Source organism: Gracilinanus agilis, chromosome 3 (assembly GCF_016433145.1).
Source record: "Gracilinanus agilis isolate LMUSP501 chromosome 3, AgileGrace, whole genome shotgun sequence".
Lineage (NCBI taxonomy): Eukaryota > Metazoa > Chordata > Mammalia > Didelphimorphia > Didelphidae > Gracilinanus > Gracilinanus agilis.
In genome coordinates this window covers 100,927,615-100,948,943 of record NC_058132.1, presented here as the reverse complement: position 1 = coordinate 100,948,943, position 21,329 = coordinate 100,927,615, and the positions used below count along the sequence as shown (strand labels likewise).

The window sequence follows — 21,329 nt, the reverse complement described above, 5'->3', positions numbered from 1 at the left end:
AAGATAAGAGTTTTATTTCCCAATGGATAGTATAGCTACTCTTCCCTCTCCGGGTTGATTACACTGAGAGTAAGGTTTGATTATTACCTCTTTATGCTCTCTTCCTCTCCTTCTTATAATAGTATTTGTCCCCTCTCTCTCCCATGCCCTCTTTGTGTGTAATAGAATATTCTATTTTCTTATTCGCTCAAGTTTCTCTTGGTGACCCCTGCTATTCTCCCCCTTTTTCCCATCCCCCATGCCATCTTAGATTATTTAGTGTTCCACCCTCACCCTGTTAATTATTCTTCTGATTACTATAATAGTGAATATTATAATAGTGAATAGAATTCACTACAGAGAATTATACATAATATTTCTCTACAAAGGAATACAGATAATTAGATCTCACTGAGGCCCTTAAAAAGGCAAATTTAAAAATTATAAGTTTTCTTTCTTTCCCCTCTGTATCTTATTTACCTTTTCAGGTTTCTCTCGATTTTTGTGGTTGGATATCAAACTTTCCATTTAGCCCCGGTCTTTTCTGTGCAAATACCTGGAATTCTTCAATTTTGTTGAATGCCCATACTTTCCCTTGGAAATATCTAAATTATATATCCATTTTGACCTTATCTTGGTATAGAGTGTGAGATATTGGTCTATACCTAGTTTCTGCCATACTGTTTTGCAGTTTTTCCAAGAGTTTTTTGCATAGTGAGTTCTTATTCCAAAAGCTGAGATCTTTGGGTTGATCAAATTACTAGGTTACAAGGTCAAATGCTAGGTTACAAGGTCATATAACCCTGCATATTGTGTATCTAATCTATTTCAGTGATCTACCATTCTATTTCTTAATCATTACCAGACTGTTTTGGTGATTATTGTTTTAAAAAGGAGTTTGAGGGGGCAGCTGGGTAGCTCAGTGGATTGAGAGCCAGGCCTAGAGATGGGAGGTCCTAGGTTCAGATCCGGCCTCAGACACTTCCCAGCTGTGTGACCCTGGGCAAGTCACTTGACCCCCATTGCCTACCCTTACCACTCTTCCACCTATGAGTCAATGCACAGAAGTTAAGGGTTTAAAATAAAAAAAAAAATAAAAAATAAAAGAGTTTGAGATTTGGTAATGCTGGCCATCTTTTTTCACATTTTTTTAAATTGGTTCCTTTGATATTCTTGATCTTTTGTTCTTCCTGATGAATTTTGTCATTTTTTCTTGTGTTATAATACAATTTATTTAGTAGTTTGATTAGTATGGCACTGAATAAGTAATTTAGGCAGAATTGTCATTTTTATTATATTAGCTCTGCCTACCCACAAGTAATTAATATTTTTCCACTTGTTTAGATCTGACTTTATTTGTGTGAAAAGTTTTGCAATTAAGTTAATATAATTCCTAGGTTTGTCTTGTTCTTTTATAATTCCATTCTTCCTTGCTTCTAAAGTAGTGATTCCCAAAGTGGGCACCACCGCCCCCTGGTGGGTGCTGCAGCGATCCAGGGGGGTGGTGGTGATGGCCACAGGTGCATTTATCTTTACTATTAATTGCTATTAAAATGAAAAAAAATTAATTTCCAGGGGGCTAAGTAATATTTTTTCTGGAAAGGGGGCAGTAGGCCAAAAAAATTTGGGAACCACTGGTACATATCCTCAGGGTGTGTGTGTGTGGGGGGGTGTGGCTTTGGGAGCTTTAATAGATGTTTAGGTACTCCTAGGAGTTAGGGGTCTTTTAGGCTCTTTTTAAAATCATGTTTTCCTTGCAGGGCCAACCCATTTCTGAAGTCTCTGATGACCCTTTGAAAGCCTACAATACTATACAGAATTAGACAAAGTTAGTTGATATCTCTTTCTCTAATTGGGTGCACAGAATCCCTTACATCTGTTCTATAAACAGAAAAACAAGCCATTAGTATGTATCTGAATGAAAAATCATGTTGGAAAAAAAGATTTAAAGGTACAGAAGACAGGGGATATATGAGTATAATTAGAACTAATTGCAATGCTGAAGAAGACTTGCTTCCTAAAAGAGACAATCTATCTTAGAATAAACAAACAGTTTCATGTCTCAGTTTCAAAAGTGTCATCCTTATTTCCTTTTCTTTCCCAGAGAAGACTAAGCGGGGACATGACCAATATTTTTAAGCATCTGAAGGGCTATAATGAGAGGAGAAATTAAACCCATTCTGTGTGGCTCCAGAGGACATGTCTAGGACCAATGAGGAGAAATAAAAGGGAAGTAGATTTCAAATTAATATAAGGAAAAATTTATGGTTACAGTGGGGATTCCTTCCATGTAAGGGTTACACTAAATAGCCAATGAAGTCCCTTCCAACTCTGAAATTCCGTGAACCATAAGAGCTAGCCAACACAATGGAAAGAGCTGCTTTGATGGAGGATGGGATATCTTGGGGGTGAGGAGGGAGTTCCCTGATATTGTAAGTAAGGAGAGTAGTGATGAATTTTTGTTAAAGATACAAGAAAGGTGAATTTTGTGTCAGGAGGTTGGAATGGATAACCTCTTAGGATTCTCTCAACCTAAATTCTACAATTTCCGTATTATTTAATAGCAGAATAGTTCCAGTATCACAGAATTTCTGAACAACCAGTCTTTTATGTGGTGAAAATGAATTTAGGAGCAAGAATCTGGGACTCTCCTACCCCTCACCCCTTGCTGAGCAGAAAGAGCATGGACGAGACCTAGTTGCTAGCTGTGGTTCACAGAGGTTTGGGATGCAAGGGAGATAAAATGGTATAAATTCTGAGAGACACTTTTCAGTCTCAGAATGATTCTCCATCATCCATTTTTCCCCCTTACTGAGGGCTGCAGGGACATTAGTTTTCCATTCCATTTCTTCCCTCATTGTTTTCATCAGTAATTCTCTCTTTCCCTCTCCCATAAAGACAACAATATAGTTTCACAATATCTCCCCCATTATACTATTACTGAAGAAAATATTTGGCTTAGAAAACTAAGTAGAAACAGTTGCTGGATTCCATAGCAATTGTTCAGCATAATGAACACAGAGAAAAAAAACAAAACAAAACAACCTGAGACTTAGTAGGATGGGGTTCTTGATTGGAAAAGAATGAAAATAAAATATTCAAAATAAACAGAAGAGACAAAGGGATAGTGGAGTAGAACTGTTTTTAGAGTAAGAAAAAATACTTGTAAAAAGTCCTAAGAACCAGAGAGAAAGCATGTTTTAGAAAATTTGGGGAAGGATTAATGGAAGGAGAAATAAAGTCATATTATGGTAGAAAAACACTACAGACTACCCATCCAGAAGGAAGACATAGATTAGGATTTCCTCTTGGACACTCTTTCACTTAGAAGTGACAAGGATCAAATCGGGCCTCAGACACTTCCTAGCTGTGTGACCCTGGGCAAGTCACTTGAACCCCATTGCCTAGCCCTTACCACTCTTCTGCCTTGGTGCCAATACACATTATTGACTCCAAGACGGAAGGTAAGAGTTAAAAAAAAAAAAAAAAAGGAAGTGAAGGGATTTGTTAAACTCCTACCATTATGCTGTGAATTCAAAGATGGAAAATGACATAATCCCTGCCCTCAAAGAACTTGTAATCTACTAGAAGTGGAACATTATATATATAAATAACTCAGGGAGAATGTGACAGAGACAAAGAAGAGATCCAAGAAAGTATGAGGGAGAGAGTCCTTTTGGCTGTGGAATCAAGAAAAGGTTCATGGAGGGAGTGGCAGCAGAGTTGGGCTTGAAGGAAAGAAAGGATGTAGAAGGGAATGGATTCCAGACATGAGAGCTTCAGACAGGAGAGGACAGGATGACATCATGAACTGTATAACAATTTAGTTTGACTATTATACAAGAGGGGCTTGACTGAGATTCTGGAAGTCACAACAAGAATAGAAGGCAGGATGAGGAGTGTGGCCATGAAAGGTCAGGAAGATGATGAGAAGGGAATTTCAGATCTTGAAGGTGGAAAAACTTCAGATGAGGGTCAGGCCTAAAGTGGCACTATCCCACTCATGGGCCACTGAAGCAGCCTGGAGTTGGAGGTCAGGGTGGGTTGAGAACACTGATGAATTGGAAGACCTAAGTATTAAAAGGATCATCAATAAGAGAGAGAGAGACAGAGAGGCACACACACACACAGAGGCGTGCACACACACACACGGAGAGGGGGAGAGAGAGAGAGAGAGAAAGAGGGAGAAAAAGGGAGAGGGAAAAGGAAAGGGAAAGAGAGAAGGAAAGAGAGGGACTACAGAAAAGGACTAAACCAAATTTCAGTTATATTTCAGAGAAAATCCAGGTTTCTAGGAATTGATACAAGGGCTCTGGTGTGAAAACCAAAATAGTCTCTCAGAGGGGTAGAGTAAGGCAATAATTTATCCATGAAATCCAACTACATTCTGAACAAAAGTCTACACTACAACATATCCAATAAGTATCCAGCCTATATTTGAAGACCTCCAGCAAGTGAATATTAACCTTTTCCAAAGATGGACCATTCTACATTTGGATAGCTCTAATTATTTGGAATTTTTCCTTTAAGACTAAATCTGTCCTTTTGTGGCTTCCAATAATTGCTTCTAAGGTTTTGCCTTTGGGGGCTAAGTAGAACTGGTTTGATCTCTCTTTCACAGTCTATAAATACCAAATGATATCTATCACATCTCTCCTAAATTGTCTCTTCTTCAAGCTAGATATCCTTAATTCCTTCAACCAATCAATACATGGCATAATCTTAAGGCCTTTCATCATCATAAGTGCCATCATCTGAGAGGCAGCTAGGTGGGTCAGGGTATTGAGATCAGGTCTAGAGATGGGAGGTCCTGGGTTCAAATATGACCACAGATAATTCCTAGCTATGTGACTCTGGGCATGTCAGGGTCTAAAAATGCCATCACCTGGAAGTTCTCTATCTTAATCAAGTCCTTTCAAAGATGTGGTACCCAGACTGAATACAAAATTCCAGTTGCAGTCTAAGTAGGGCAGGCAGAGTACAGTGGGATTACTACTTCTTAATATAGTTTAAGATCAGATTGAATTTTTGGGCTGCCACGATCATACTCTTGACTCATATTTAAAATTAAAATTAAAATCTCTAGATATTTCTGCCAACTTCTATTTAGCCATGTTTGTTCACTTTGTACTTATGAAGTTGATTTTTTGAAACCAAGATTAAAATGTTATTAGATTTAGTTAAATGTTCTCATTTATCAAGTCTTACTGGATCAAGTCATCTAATGTATTTAGTTATCCCTCTTAGCTTTGTGCCATCTCAAATCTGATAAACATGTACTTATTACCTTTATCCAAGTCACTGATAAAAATATTTAACAGCCCAGGATCTAGAAAAAGTCTGAGGTATCCAGGGCATCCACCACAGATCCCCTTACCAAAATGATGCCTAACTAATAATAAGTAACAATCTTTGGGTCTGACTCTACAATTAGTTCCAAAATCATCTAACTGTACTGTTACCTGTTCTACATCTCTCCACTGTCCAGAAGAACATTCCTTGTTGAACAATTTGGGAGTATAAAGTTATGCTGGGGTCCCAGGAAGCAGCAGAGTCTATTGCCTTAGGGGTAAGGGAAAGAAGAAGGAGGGAATGCCCATCCTCCCAGTTCCTCAGGTTTTCAAGTTAGAAGCAATCCTCGATTCTTCACTATGTCTCACCCCTTAAATCCAAGCTATCATCAAGGCCTGTTCATTTCAAATCTCTTGAATATACTCCCTTCTCTTCTCTAATGCTGCCACCACTAGTGTAGGTCCCTGGAATACTGCCATAGTCTGGTGTGGGTCAGCCTGCCTCAAGTTTCTCCCCACTCCAATTCATTCTCCATTCTGCCACCAAAATGATTTTCCTAAAATGAAGGTCTAATCACATGTATCCCCTACTCAACAAACTCCAGTGGCTTCCTGTTGCCTCTAGGAACAAGTATAAAAATGTGTTAGGTACTCAAAGCCCATCATAATCTATCCCTTTCCTATTTTTCTAGTCTTCTTTACATTTTACTTTTCACCATCATACTCTCTGATCCAATAACACAGGCCTTCTGGCTGTTTGACATACAAGACACTCCATCTCTTGGCTCCAGGCATTTTCCAGGCTGTCTCTCATGCTTGGAATACTCTCTCTCTCTCTGCTCTGCTACTGACCTCCCTAGCTTTAGTAGTCCCAGTTAAATTTTTACCTTCTACAGGAAGCCTTTCCCAGCCTTCTTAATTCCAATGTCTTCCCTCTGCTAATTACTTTCTAATATCCTGTACACAGCTTGCTTTGTATATATTTGCTTCCTTGTCTCTCTCATTAGAGAGGAGCTTGGGAGCAGGGGCCCTCTTTTGCATCCCTAGCACTTAGTACCAGAGCCTGGAACATGGTGGAAACTTAACAAATACTGACTGATTGATTTATAGGGAGGCAAAAGTAGTCTCACTGGCTAATCAATTACTTGCTTGGAGTGTTGTTTCTAGAGGAAAATACATTTAGAATCCTAAATGAGGGGATCAAGAAACCATGTCTTTTTATATCAGGAACATTCCTTTCCAGCTTGCCTCCAGCGAGTCCCCTCCCCTGGCTGCTGCTCTCATGTCTTCTCTGAACCATCTCCTGCTCTTTTACACCTCAGGGTCTTTATTCAAGCTGCTCCCATGCCTGCACTGTACTTTCCCTCTTTAAAGTCTAGCTCCAATGCCACCACGTTCACAAAACCTTCCCTGATCACAATAGAACTCTTGAGCCCAGGTCATAAGCTTCCTTCTTGGATCTCAAATAGCTCTTTGTTTTAAACCTGTCTATGCGTACCATAATATCTCTCCTAAATTGTCTCTTTTTCAATGTACACAATGTAACATTGTGTCCTTTATCTCCCTATTAGATTATAAACTAAAGGAGATCAGGGACTATGTGTTTTGTAAGTGACATTATAACTTTTTCAGTTTCAAATATAAGCTCTTTCCACAGTAGGTAGTTGATAAATGTTTGTTAAAGGTGTGAAGATAGAATTAACTCTCCCCTTGCCTACTTTTAAATTTAATCAAAAGCAAGACACCCCATATTTAACATTAAGTAGAGTAGGTTCACATACCACTTACTAAAGTGGTTTATACTTCCAAAAGTGACTGGCTGCCCACCTGGGCAGTGTTAAGCAAATTTAAAGACAGCAAGTGGTCCCTGTAAATTGGAGGAAGGAACAGGAAATGATGTAAAAAAGATCTTTAAAATGGGCCTAAACTTCCTGTGAGAAAGTCTTTGCGAGGTCTTTGAGTTCTTGAAGGATCTTGGACTGGGACAGCAATGTAGAGCTAACAACTTGGGTGAGTGAAAAGCTGACTCCTTTCCTGGCTTCTGGAGAGATTAGTTTTCGGAGAGGTCTCCCCATCTTGGAGGAGGCTGTGTGAGTGGAACCCTTGTTATATTCACTACTGAGCCCTCCAGTTTAGGGTCCTCTGGCTGAGGGTTAATTATCCCTGCCTGGGTTGAGCCAGGGGCCAGAGCAAATATTTAGTGTGTTAGGTTAGATATCTTACTCTACCCTTTTTTCACATTTCCCTACTTGTACTTTTCCTCTCTTTTTGTAAATAAAACTGCTAAAAGTCATTTTGACTTGAGCTGTATTAATTATTTCTTAATCAGTGACCATGTTCTTCCACATTCGTTCACAGAAGTCTTCAGAGGGCCGGGAAACTCCAACACCCCTCCCCCATACACTGCAGAGAAAGTAACTACAAACCTCCATTGCCAGCTAGGGGAAGATCTTTCATCAGATCTCATTAAATCCATCTGCTTAAACTAGCAGAATAGAAAAGGAAAAAATATGAGTAAACAACAGAAAAAGAGAAAAGAAATGACAATTGACAGCTTCTTTAATGGAAGTGAAAAGAGAGCAAATGAAATAGAAGAAGAGGAAGAAGTTCCAGCATATTGGACACAGGCTTTGGAAGATCTAAAAATTCAATTAACTCAAGAATTCAAAAAGCAATCAATATGTAATGGATTTCTTTACCAGCAGCAATGCAATGACACAGGACAGCTCTGAGGGATTTATGGTAAAGAACACTACCCACATTCAGAGGAAGAACTGCAAGAGAGGAATCATATATGAAAAACAAATGCTTGAACACATGGGCTGAGGAGGACATGATTGGGGATGTGGACTCGAAAATACCACACCAATGCAACTAACAACAATTTGGAAATAGGTCTTGAACAAGGTCACATGATAAAACCAGTGGAAATGTGCGTTGGCCATGGGTGGGGAGAAAAAAAAGCAATCAAGAGAGGATGAAGACAATTTGAAAAAGGAAATACATGAACTAAAACAAAGAAAATAAAGTCTTAAAAGCCAGAATTGGCCAGCTTGAAAACAAAGCAAAGAAGGCAAAAGATGATCTACAAAGAAAATCAGACCAGAAGGAGAAGGATGACCAAAAAGCCAGGGATGAAATTCAGTCTTTAAAAAATAGAACTCAACAACTAGAAGCAAATGACTTCACAAGGCAGCAAGAATATATAAAACAAAATTTAAAAAATGAAAAATTTGAGGGGGATATGAAACACCTCATTGAGTCAACCAAAGATCTGGAGAACAAAGCTAGTAGAGACAAATTAAGAATTATTGGTTTACTGGAACATCATGACAAAAGAAAAAGTTTAGACATCATCCTACAAGAAATTATCAGAGAAAACTGCCATGACATTTTCGAACAAGAAGGAAAAGTGGAAATTGAAAGAATCCACAGATTACCTCTGTTATATTTATTTCTGGGACAAGATGGACCCAACTTTGAGTGACAAGATCAGCAGTTGAACAACTTGGAATGTACCCAGATGCTGTGAGCCAGGGCAAAAAATCAGTTGGAGCCAACCCTATAAATACCCACCAGGCCCATCACATGTGGCTCACTCTGGAGCAGAACTTGGGAGGTGGGAGGTCTTGAGGGAGGGCAAGCCTGTCCCTGTACCTGCAAACCAACCTGTCTTACTGAGAGCTAGAGAGCAATCACCGTCATTGACAATAGAGCTGAGAGAGAGAACAGTGACACTGTCATCAAAGATCAATAGCCTTCCCTAATCTTTGGCTTGGCCAGGTCAGGCCAGGGTTAGTGTGAGGGTGAAGAACATCTAGCCTCTACTTGATCTAGCTTTCTCCAATAGTCTGATCATTAGCTTAGAGTATTAGCAATAAGTTTCCCAAATCCTCCATCCTTTTCACTTGTTCCTAACCCCATTAATTAGAATCAAATATAGTGTTTTGTTATCAAGTACCTTTCCTGAGTGGTCAATATATCAAAGCCCTTGGGAAGGGGAGATCCTTACTCAGTCAGATTTCACCTTTATTCAAACAGCATATCAATAGCCCTTATCAATTATTCCAACCCCTGGTTAGGGAACTAGAGAGGTTAGCTACACGCACAACCTCTCAGTGGTTCCCTGCCTGGGCAGCTGTTATAAGAGATAGCTGACAGGCTCAACTGAGCAAGCCTGTCAGGAGAGGAGAGACATAGCTTTTACCAGCAGCACCTACACAGAGGCTGTGGGTGAGAGTGTGCTCTCTCTCCCACCAAAATCCAATCCACCTTCAAAGCCTCTAGCCTCCATAGCCTCTAATATCATTATTATTCATCCATCCTCCTTTATTTATTTATTTTTCATTTTTATTTTGAATATTTTCCCATATTTACATGCTTCATGTACTTTCACTCTCCCCAAGCCCCCCTAATACCTCTTAGCTGAAGCACAATTCCACTGGGTTTTACATGTATCATTGATTAAGCCCTAATTCCATATTATTGATAGTTGGACTAGAGTTATTGTTTAGTGTCTTCATCCCCAATAATATCCCCATCAGCCCATGTGTTCAAGCAGTTGTTTTTCCTCTGTGTTTCTCCTCCCACAGTTCTTTCTCTGAATGTGGCTAGTTTTCTTTCTCATAAGTCCCTCAGCCTTGCTCTGGATCCTTGTATTGCTGCTAGTAGAGAAGTCCGTTATGTTCAATTGTACCACAGTGTATCAGTCTGTGTACAATATTCTCCTGGATCTGCTCCTTTCACTCTGCATCAATTCCTGGAGATCATTCCAGTTCATATGGAATTCCTCCAATTCATTATTCTTTGAGCACAATAGTATTCCATCACCAACAGAAACCACAATTTGTTCAGCCATTCCCCAATTGAAGGACATTCTCTCATTTTCCAATTTTTTGCAACCACAAAGAGCACAGCTATAAATATTTTTGTACAAGTCTTTTTCCTTATTATCTCTTTGGGATATAAACCAAGCAGTGCTATGGCTGGATCAAAAGGCAGATAGTCTTTTAAAGCCCTTTGGGCATAGTTCCAAATTGCCATCCAGAATGGTTGGATCAATTCACAACTCCACCAGCAATGCATTAATGTCCCAATTCTGCCACATCCCCTCCAACATTCATTATTCTCCCCTGCTGCCATTTTAGCCAATATGCTAGGTGCGAGGTGATATCTCAGAGTTGTTTTGATTTTCATTTCTCTTATTATTAGAGATTTAGAACACTTTCTCATGTGCTTATTGATAGTTTTGATTTATTTATCTGAGAACTGCCTATTCATGTCCCTTGCCCATTTATCGATTGGGGGATGGTTTGACTTTTTGTACAACTGATTTAGCTCCTTGTATATTTGAGTAATTAGACCTTTTTCTGAGTCTTTTGTTATAAAGATTTTTTCCCCAATTTGTTGCTTCCCTTCTAATTTTGGTGGCATTGGTTTTGTCTGTACAAAAACTTTTTAGTTTAATGTAGTCAAAATGAGTTATTTTACATTTTGTAATATTTTGTAGCTCTTGCTTGGTTTTAAAATCCTTCCCTTCCCAGAGATCTGACAGGTATACTATTCCATACTCACCTAATTTGCTCATAGTTTCCTTCTTTATATTCAAGTCATTCACCCATTCTAAGTTCTAAGTATATGCTGGTGATGGAATACTATTGCGCTCAAAGGAATAATAAAGTGGAGGAATTCCATGTGAACTGGAATGACCTCCAGGAACTGATACAGAGTGAAAGGAGCAGAACCAAGAGAACATTATACACAGAGACTGATACACTGTGGTAAAATCGAATGTAATGGACTTCAGTACTAGCAGCAATGCAATGACAAAGGACAATTCTGAGGGATTTATGGAAAAGAACGCTACCCACATTCAGAGGAAGAACTACAGGAGTGGAAACACAGAAGAAAAACAATTGCTTGAACATATGGGTTGATGCGGACATGGTTAGGATGTAGACTCTTAATGACCACCCTAGAACAATTATCAATAATATGGAAATAGGTTGTGATCAATGATACAGGAAGAAAACAGTGGAAATGCGCATCGGCTACTGGAGGGTTGGGGAACAGGGGGAGAGAGAGCAAGATCATGAATCATGTAACCATGGGAAAATTTTTTCTAAAAAATAAAAAAATAAAGTAAAAAAATAAAAAATAAAATAAAATAAAGAAGTGGAGTTATTTCTATAGTAAAGTGCTGGAGTAAAGGTCAGTCTGCTTTTTTATCACAGCAAATTCCTCCACTCAGTTTCTATAATGATGAAAAATAAGTTAAAACTTACTTCTACTTGCCTTATTCACTCACATGAGGGGAATGCAATCATATCTGCAGATAGGAAAATGCATTGTACACAACATAAATGCTAGTAGTTATTATTGCTGTTACTTACAGTTATGAAATACCATGTGATTATATTTATTACAAAATATTACACTAAATTAATATAGAGTGAATATGACTAGATGGATGAGGAATCCTAGGAGTTGGATACCTCTAGTGTGAAGGATATTAAAAGTATGGCTAATTGGGGCAGCTGGGTAGCTCAGTGGATTGAGAGCCAGGCCTAGAGACAGGAGGTCCTAGGTTCAAATCCGGCCTCAGACACTTCCCAGCTGTGTGACCCTGGGCAAGTCACTTGACCCCCATTGCCTAACCTTACCAATCCTCCACCTATAAGTCAATACACAGAAGTTAAGGGTTTAAAATTAAAAAAAAAAAAGTATGGCTAATTAAGGAGTAATGGAAACCAAAGATCAAATTCTTACCTCAGTTCCTGTTTCCCGCCAGTCCCAGGACCGACTACCTCCTGGCCACACTTTGCAGTCCTTATAGGTTGTACTACAATCTTGTACTTTCATTTGACCCCAAGAAAGGGAAGCAATTTTAGGGGAAGACATAATGGAGCTGAATCAAAATCTGAAACAAAGGAGGCCATATATGTAGTCAGCTGCAGTTTAAGCATATCCAAGGGAATAAATAGCCTATCACATATGATTTTATAGGAGGTATCACAGGATTGTAAAGTTGAAAAGGACCTTAGAAATAATTTAGACTATGACCTCATTTTACAAATTAGGTGTGTGAATTGTTTAACTTTTATTTTTAATAGTATTTTTTTCAATTTACACATTTCTTGTCTCTCCCTTCTACTCCACCCCCCTAATTGAACAAAAAAGGAAAAATAGAAGCCACATAACAAATAGACATAGTTAAGCAAAGCAGATCCTCCTTATTAACAATGTCCAAAAATGTATGTCTCATTTTGCATTTTGAGTCCCTAACTTTCCTGTTCAGAGGTGGGTGGCTTATTTATTTTAAAAGCTTTGTTGTATGTGATCAAGACTTCTTCCCAGAGGTGGAAAAGAAGGAAAATGCCTCTTGGATAAAACCTCTTGGATCATCCAACTGAATAAACCAGCTACTACTATTACATGTGAGTTATTATTACATGTTAGATTATTACTTCTGAAAATAAGGGAACTATAGAAGTCTTATTTTTGACACTGAGAAAAAAGGTAAGCAAAGACTATCTAAAAGAGGCATGCATCCTAGATACTGAGAGATAATCTTTCTCAGCTTCTGAGAGGCCTGGACTCATTTTATTTGTTAATTATTATTCCTGGTAAACAATTTCATAGGAAAATCTTAAATATTTGCTTTGGAAATAGAAATTCTTCTATCCTAACCTGGCTTTAAAGGGCATAAATGATATCTGAATGAACTTCCACATTTAACTTCAAGTGTATATAGACATTAGGAAACTCCATATCATTTCAGTTCACTATTTCAATCTGGGTATTAAAGGATGTTCTATAGAAGGATATCGCCATTCTCCCCTTTAAATCACTTCAAAAGTTAAGGATAGATTTGAAAAAAACGAAGCTTCCTACTCAAGAAATTTACCATCACTGATTTCCAAAAATGAAATGAAAACAGATAGAACTAGGTACAGTTAATAAATATTACATGGTGACTCATTTCAGGTAGGCATAAAGGAAAACTTCCTAAAAATCAAAGCTATTCCATACCAGAATGGGCTGGCTCTCTTAGATAGTGTTGTCTCTGGAGATCTTTCAAATAGAAGATAGATGATCACTTAACCAGGGATTTTTTGAAGAGGATTTGTGATTTGGGTAGGAGGTCTCTTCCTATTCTGAAATTCTATGATTCAGATTTGCTTCCTAATATGCAACTCTAAACATATAACTACTTTGCTAAAAAAAAAAACAACAACAAAAAACCAACAACACTTCAGTAATTCCCCATTGCTTATAGCAAAACATATAAATGTTTTAGGCTAGTATTTTAGGCTAATGCTGGTATGTTAGCCTAAGAAGTTTTTGTCCCCTACAACTCTCCTCCAATGTACCTCTCCAGCTTTAACTATTTCCTTTCATATATCCTGGTTTAATGGATTTCCTCCTCGATCCCTGATCACATTCCATAGTTTTATGCCTCTGTTCCCTTCATCATGTTTTGCCCTTTGCTTGTAATACATTCTCTGCATGACTCTCATTTTCTTTGGTTAAAATCTTGTCATTCTTTCAAGACCCAGTTCAAATGCTATATCTACAATAAAAAAATCTCTAATCCTCTAGGCCAGAAGTCCTTTCACTTATTCAAATTGCTATAATACTTTGTTTTTATTTCCTTTGTATTGTATTTATTTGCATATTTATTTTATCTTGAGTAGATTCCACATGGACAAGGTCTAGGTCTTGCCCCTTAGAACCAGCCTTGGTGGCTTAACACTGTAGGTGCTCAACAAATACTTGCTGAATGAACAAATGATTTGAATGAAATGCTCCCAGAAGGATTTAGCCACTACAAAATTATATTCCTATTTTTTCCTGAAATAGTAAGCATGTTGAGAAGTAAAATACCACTGGATTTTCAGGACTGCTAGAAAGAAACGTGAATCTAATGCTTAAAATAAACTGTCATCATCCACCTTGTGAATCTAGCAAAATATATGCATGATTTTTTTACTCATTCTAGTGATATAGTGCTTCATTTTATCTTCCTTTTAGCCCTTCCTCCCTCTAATTTTTATTTTCAATGTTTTGGCCAGTGCTCATGAATGTATATTCTACTTGCCACCCTACTCATTTTTAGAACCATCACCTTCCAGTCTATTTTCCCTACCAATGCGAAACTTACTGAATATCTCTGTGTGGTCTTGTCCATGCCAAACTCATTCTTTTCTATAGGTTTACAAAAAAGCTTTTTATGATCTTGATAATTATATTCTAAAATCTGGTCTTGTATAACAAAGCCTTTCATTAGGAGTAGGTAACAAAATTCCTCTTGTTTCTTCCTATAAATGGAGGAATGGCCATTGTGGCTCCAGTCCTGGGAACATATACATTTGGTGAACCTGCTTCTAGAACTGCCAGATGAAGGATCTGGCCCACTATCTCAAAGCGCATACAAGCATAAGGTCCACTTATTGTATGGAGAATGAAAGCCTTTTGTCTGACTGCTGAGCAGGTATAGAGCATACATACAAAAGTCACTAACTGGCCAAAGCAATCCCTGAGAGCTTTGAGTGAGAAGTATGAATTTCTGAGGGCCTCTAGGGAGAACTGAGTTACTAGAAGCCATGACAGCACTGGGAGGCTCTTTATCTGTCTAAGTTGAATCTCTTCTTTCTTGCTCTTAGGTGGTGTATTTTGGTTGCAAATTTGTGAGCTCTGAATGGTTGTGAGAGAATGATATGTTAGAGACCAGGAACTGGAGCCTGTACCAGTTTGCCTAGTCCTGGATCAACTTAGTAGGTGAAATGCTTTTTCTACATTAATGGAGCATTTGGAAGGGAACTTGGAGGAGTAAATTCTTTGTAAAAACTGCTTTTTGTTTGAGCCTATTTTCCTACCCAGGGACAGAGATGGTGGAAGGGACTTTGTGTCCTTGATTTGGGAGGATGGCTTTTATATTTCTGTTCTTCTTCTGTCTTCTCAGTAAATATTGCTATGCAGGTATGGGCTTCTCTCAGACATCCCAAAACCTCAGAGATATCCCAAGTCAAAAAAGTATGTATGGAATTTCTTTTTCCCTTGCATCCTGCAGTGCCAAAGGAAAGTGACTTTGAGTTTGAGAGAGATGCTCCCTTTGGCCTTTCCACTTAGTTTTTTGATAAGCACAGATATATACCTTCTCCTGAACTGCCCAGTTCACCCCTTTCTGTCTTTGAGGTCCAATACATGACCCCATCGCTCCAACCCTTGTCACATAGTAGCTCATGACCCCATCAACCCATCTCTGGCCATGTAGCCCCTTTTGTCAAAAGGTTATTAAAAGAATCCCAAACCCCATCTCTTCTAGGAAGCAGTATCTTACCTGTACCTGCCTCCTGGTTATATTTAATAAATTTCTCTATTTTAAAAGATAATCATTGGGGCCTGTCAGATTGAGGAAACATCTTTCCTGATCCTGGGGTTTAATCTCAAGCTCTGGCACAAAGTTTTGGTACAAAAACCTGGGAATCATGAGAAGACTACTTTTCAGTTAGGAAGGGGCTCTTTTGGCTCCTGTACTTCTCCTTGGATTGTGTCTGCCTTGGGTGCTCTCCTTCTCTTCCATCTAGAGCCTCAGTGGTCGGATTCTATGTCCAGATCATTTCTCTGAATAGTCAGAAGATATTACGACTTATAGAAATATCTCACAGTCAGAATTTGGTCTGGGCTGAGAGGTTGTCAGTCCCCCTCCTTTGATGCAAGGTCCTTGACCTCTCAGTGACTAGCCACCCCTAATCCTGAATTCAATGTGGGACAGAAGGGAAGTATCCCCCCAGAATTTCCCATTGGGATATATTCTTATCAATTAGAAAAATCGGGCCTAGACAGCTTAAAAAGAAAACAAGTACCTTTTTTTGCGTGATATTGAATGGCTGAGTTACACCCTAGAGAAATAAGAAAATTGGCTTGTGAATAGCACCTTAAATCCTAACACCATTTGCAGCCTCTAAGTGAGAAGTGTTTCCCATGCGCATGTCTCTATGATGACACCACCAGGCCTTCTCTGCCCCAGTCCCCATACTCCCAGAACTCCAAGTCCTACTCTCTGCCTGGGGCCATGGCCCAGTTGTCCAGGACCCCCACTGGGACTAGACATTGGGAGCATAGAAATCAAGCAAGGCCAAAAGGGTTAGCAAGCAGGTTAAATATCAGAAACTGAAAGAGATTACTCAAGATAAAGAGGAAAATTGGGCCCTCTTTATGAGCCCTCTCATTAAGGCCTTGAAGAAATTTACCAGTTTAGACCCAGACAGTGAGGAAGGTCTTACACCTTCATTTCATTAGTCTCTCAGCTCCATACATAAAGCAAAAATTTCATCAGCTAGGTCTTAGTCTCCAAATTTCAACCTTCCAATTAACCAAAGCTGTGTCTAAGGTTTTTAACATCAGGGAAGTGATGAAAGGCAGGTGCGGAAGGCTCATGCCTGAGACAAGCTGCTTCCAGCCATCCTCCCTTCTCAACCCCAAGGGCGGAAGCCAAATGGCTCACATAACACTAGATTCTGCCACGTCTGCCAGTTGGTCTAGGGAGTGTCATTCAAAGGAACCACAGCCTCCCACTCTGAGCCTTGCCTGTGGGCAGTGTGGGAATTGGAAACCCAATTACCCCATCAGAACAGAGCCCCAGTGACTCAGGATTCAATTCCCTGCACTCCTGGACCTGGAGTAAAGGGTGTTGTGGGAATGGCCTGTCCCAGCCTACGGTTATTCTGGAGGTAGAAAGGTAAGGCTGCATATTTCTTATAGACATAGGGTTGACCTTCTCTGTTCTTACCTCCCATCGTGTCCTATAAGGTTATTGAGGAAACAGGTCATTGGAGTAGGTATGAGACCTCTTAGATGCAGACTCCATCCTTAATTTGTACTCATAAAGACAGATAATTTCAACACATCTTTTTAATCATTCCATCCTCCCCACAGCAGTTATTGGGCAGGAACATGAAGAAGTTAGGCTCTCAGTTCTTCCTCATCTCAGGTGCTCCATCCTCACTGTGGTGGCTACTCCTTCATAGACTTTCTGCAGTCCCATTAGAAGTCTGGGAGAAAGCACTGTAAATCTAAAATCGAGTGTGGAGCATGCCTTTTTCATTAAGATTTTAGGTAATTTAAATTTTTGAAGCTATTAAGCACTAAGAATTTTCACAATCTAGGAAAAATGCTCACATGATATCAGCATTAGGAAGGAAAAGAAAGTTCTAAATCTGCATATTTGAGATAAAATACCTAGCAGGAATTCAGAATGTTGTAAAATGCTTTAGGAAATATGGCTAAGCAGTATATAGTTTGCTACTAAATTGTATACCTTTAGGATAAGAATGATTTTGTTGTTTGAATGTAAACATCTGCATATATCATGGATTTTGTTTAGTCACAGTTTGCCAATTTGTACTATGGTCTAAATTGATGTCTGATATGAACTGGATAAATGGTATGCTGAGATATAATATTTGAATGGTACAATCATTTAAAAAATCAGTATTCTTTTGGGTTATTAGTTAGCAATCAAAGTGATGCTTAGTAGAGTGAAGTTTACTTGAATTGTGGTGGTGAAAAGTAAAGTGGTAGAAGGAAAGAGGAATGTTAGGTAGATAGAATATGAAGGAAACAGGTTGTGAAGGGACTTTAGCCAAAGTTCATTTGAAAGTTCAAGTATGTAGAAATGTACATTGGGAAGACAAAAAGGAAAGTTGTATTCTACTTTGAGCAAAGGGTTTGAAGGAAAAAAAGTGCAACCAATAGTATTTTCCTCATTTCCCAGTATTGCAAACAACTGGGACATGATATTATCTATCATAAATCATAAAAAAGACAGATTTGAGATGGTGCTACTAAGAACATAAAACTGCCTGCAACTTATTAACCCATATGTGGCTCAGGGAAAAGGAGAAACTGTTTGTAATTGTTTTTCACTGGAATTCAAGAATTATCTTATTCCCTCACAACATAAAGGAGGGACGAGCTCATGGCCAATATCAGTCATGAGACATGGAATCTGAATTTATCAACCACCAGCTAACATAGTTTAAGTATGTGAGGCTTTATTAATCAATCATCTATATTTACTGTCAAGGTCCTATAGAAACAGCTGAAAAAAAAACAAACTCATGGGACCTTTAGCTTTAATTTACCACAATTGAAGTTTGGACTTTAAGCTCAGAATTATGGCCAAGAACTTTCTGTATTTCTTCCAGAAACTAGGGTAGAGAAACAAATCTATAAAAATGCTGTTATTAATCTGTGCTTTGCAAAAGATTTTAGCAGAAGTATCTCTACAAGCAACTTAGGAAGCATTGAAGACCAATCCCTGTATAATATAGCATTATTAACATTGCCATGTTGGCTTGGGGCAACCTATCAGTTGCCCTGGTTGGAATGTTGACCATGGCATGAGCCACAGGGCAAATACCAACTGCCAGTTAAAAAGGGTATATAAAGCCCTGGAGACCCAGGACTGTGTTCTGTTCTTTCTTGACTTCTCCCCCAACCTCTCGCTTACCCCATACCCCCTGGGGCCCTGGGAGGTGGGAGTGGGAAGGTGGGTACTAGTTAGGCCTAGAATAGGGTTAAACCATTTCAGCAGAACAACTTATCAATACTATCAGCACTACTGGCAAATCTTTAGTCAAAGATCAACTTTATTTATTATCCAGAGACCACATCACTCTGACCCAAGGCTGCCTGCCCTGGGTCAGTAGAAGAGCATCCAGACAGGACCTATTAACAACTTGAGTCAGATAAATCTTTCACCCTTAGTTCTCAGTACTTCCTACTCTTTCCACTGCCTTATTCCCAATACACCAGTTATCAATAAACCCCTTAGCCTTAACCTGAGAACATTGTGGGTTTTGCCTACCATCTAAGGCTAAGTAGGGATAGCCAAAAGGAAAGGTTCTGATCAGTCTCAGCAGGTATAAACTCCATTGCTGAAGGGCAGGAAGTTCAACATTCACTTCCTGTCAACCTACAATACACTAATAGGAAGCAACTTCTTGAGCAGGAAGGGGCTGGAAATCTGACATCTTAAAGGAGCCTGGTGTCTAGCAGTGAGAGTTTCACCTGACACTCAGTTAACCTGGGTTGGATCCTTGATACATTTATAACCAGTTTCAAGCTCAGCCCAGGTACAGCTCACTCCAAACTTTTACAACTAGCACCTTCCTCCTTCTAGTGTCTTACTAGCTTAAGGCCCTTTGATCAACTCATTATACCTGGCAGAAGATGATTTCTTAAGATGGAATTTGTTGGATATGGGGAGAAGTTACCCCAAATGAAGGGAAGTCTAATGTTTAATCAATGTTATCAACTGCTATTGTACTAATTTCTTCTGTTTAAATCTGTTGCTTCATTTTTTTTGCTTCAGTTCTGGCTCCTAAAACTGCCTTCTGTTTAGGGATTGACCTCTCCCCTCTGGGTTCCACCTGTCACTTAGGGGAAGCAGTTGCCTGGGTAAGCTCCTCAGATCTCCAGCTTCTTCTAGGACCCAGGCATACACTGAGGACATGCTCTAATGACCCCAGTGCCCACAGTCACTTGCTAACTCTTTCCTCAAATGGGCAGGGACAGCTCTACATTCCTTGTCAGCGATGAAGAAATTACAGAAACCAGACCATTGCCATTCTTTCCCTTAGAATTTGGAGAGGGGGGAATAATATGGAGGTATGGGCTTCCCCTGGACATCCCTAAACCCCAGAGGTATCCCAGGTCAAACAGTATGTAAGGAATTCCTTTTTTCCCTTGCATTCCTGCAGTGCTGAAGGAAGGTGACTTTGAGCTGAGAGAGTCACTCCCTTTGGCCTCTCCTCTTAGCTTTTTGATTAGCACAGATATGTACCTTCCAGTTTGCTTCTGATAAGCATTCACTTACATCTCTGATATCTAATCATCTAATCATGAACTGCCCAATTCACCTCCTTTTGTCATCAAGGCACAACACGTCACCCCATCACCCCATCACCCCATCCCTGGTCACTTAGTAGCTCATCACCCCATCAATCCATCTCTGGTCACATAGCCCCCATTGTCAAAAGGGTATAAGAATACCAAACCTCATCTATTCTAGGAGGCAGTATCTCATCTGCACCTGCCTCCTGGTCATTCAACTCAACATATTCATATTGAACAAATTTCTCTATTTTAAAAGATAATCATTGGAACCTGTCATTCTTGAGGGAGCATTGTAACCTAGCCTGAGGTTTAATCTCAAGATTGCCCACAACAAGTACTTCTGTGTAAAAGTGAATTTAGATTGAGATTATTGATGACACTATGTCTTATGCCTCTTTTTGTATCTCCAGTACTAAGCACAGTGAATGACACTTAATAAATGTTTACTGATTTAATAAATTGATGTCAATTGGTAAACCTGAAGGTAGACTGGCTTTCTCCACTCTGCATCTGCTGCTCTGTTTAGTTTCAATTTCATGAAACAAGATGTCCCTATGCTGAGGTAACTGTTTGTCTTTCCCCTATCTCTTTACCTTTCCTGCCTCCTTTGGTGTGTTGTCTCCCCCTTATCCCAATTAGATTGTCAGCCCTTCAGGGTGTTATAAGCAAAAAGGGGGGTCCTAAGGAGATATAGATATACAGTGATGTGAATGTATCTATCTGTATTCTCCCTAGCTGCAGATGATGAACACCAACTCTGATCACCCTTGATAGTTGTTATAATTTCCCCTTTTCCCTAAAAGTTGCCTAGTGAGGAACCCTGAGAGGTTAAATGGATGGGTAACCTTTCTAGGTCCAACCTGGGGTTGGATAGATTAATATAGGGCTTTGATTTGCCTTGGATAACGTTTGATATCTGACTGTGTTGACTCCCCCCCATTCCCCCAAGGGTCCTGATATAAAGACCACTCAGGAAGGTACTTGTTAAACCATCTTTAGCTAAATTAGGGAAAGGATAAACAGGACAAGGACTGGGGATTGGAGAGCCTATCAATCTATTATCTATGCCTAGTTGACAATCAGGACTGGAGGCTATTGATCTAGTAGAAGCTAGAGCTTTATTCTCTCCACTACCTCTGGCCCAGCCTGGCCACA

General features: G+C 39.3%; 1 protein-coding gene across 2 annotated transcripts in view; it reads right to left on the bottom strand.

The window, feature by feature from the left end:
- Positions 1–21,329, bottom strand: part of AAMDC (adipogenesis associated Mth938 domain containing) — a 92,232-nt gene that overhangs the window by 38,222 nt on the left and 32,681 nt on the right. For both annotated transcript variants that reach the window (XM_044668182.1, XM_044668181.1), the window contains exon 2: positions 12,039–12,189. In XM_044668182.1, the coding sequence (XP_044524117.1) occupies positions 12,039–12,170 (132 nt within the window). In that variant the 5' untranslated portion in view covers positions 12,171–12,189. The remainder of the gene's footprint in view (positions 1–12,038; positions 12,190–21,329) is intronic.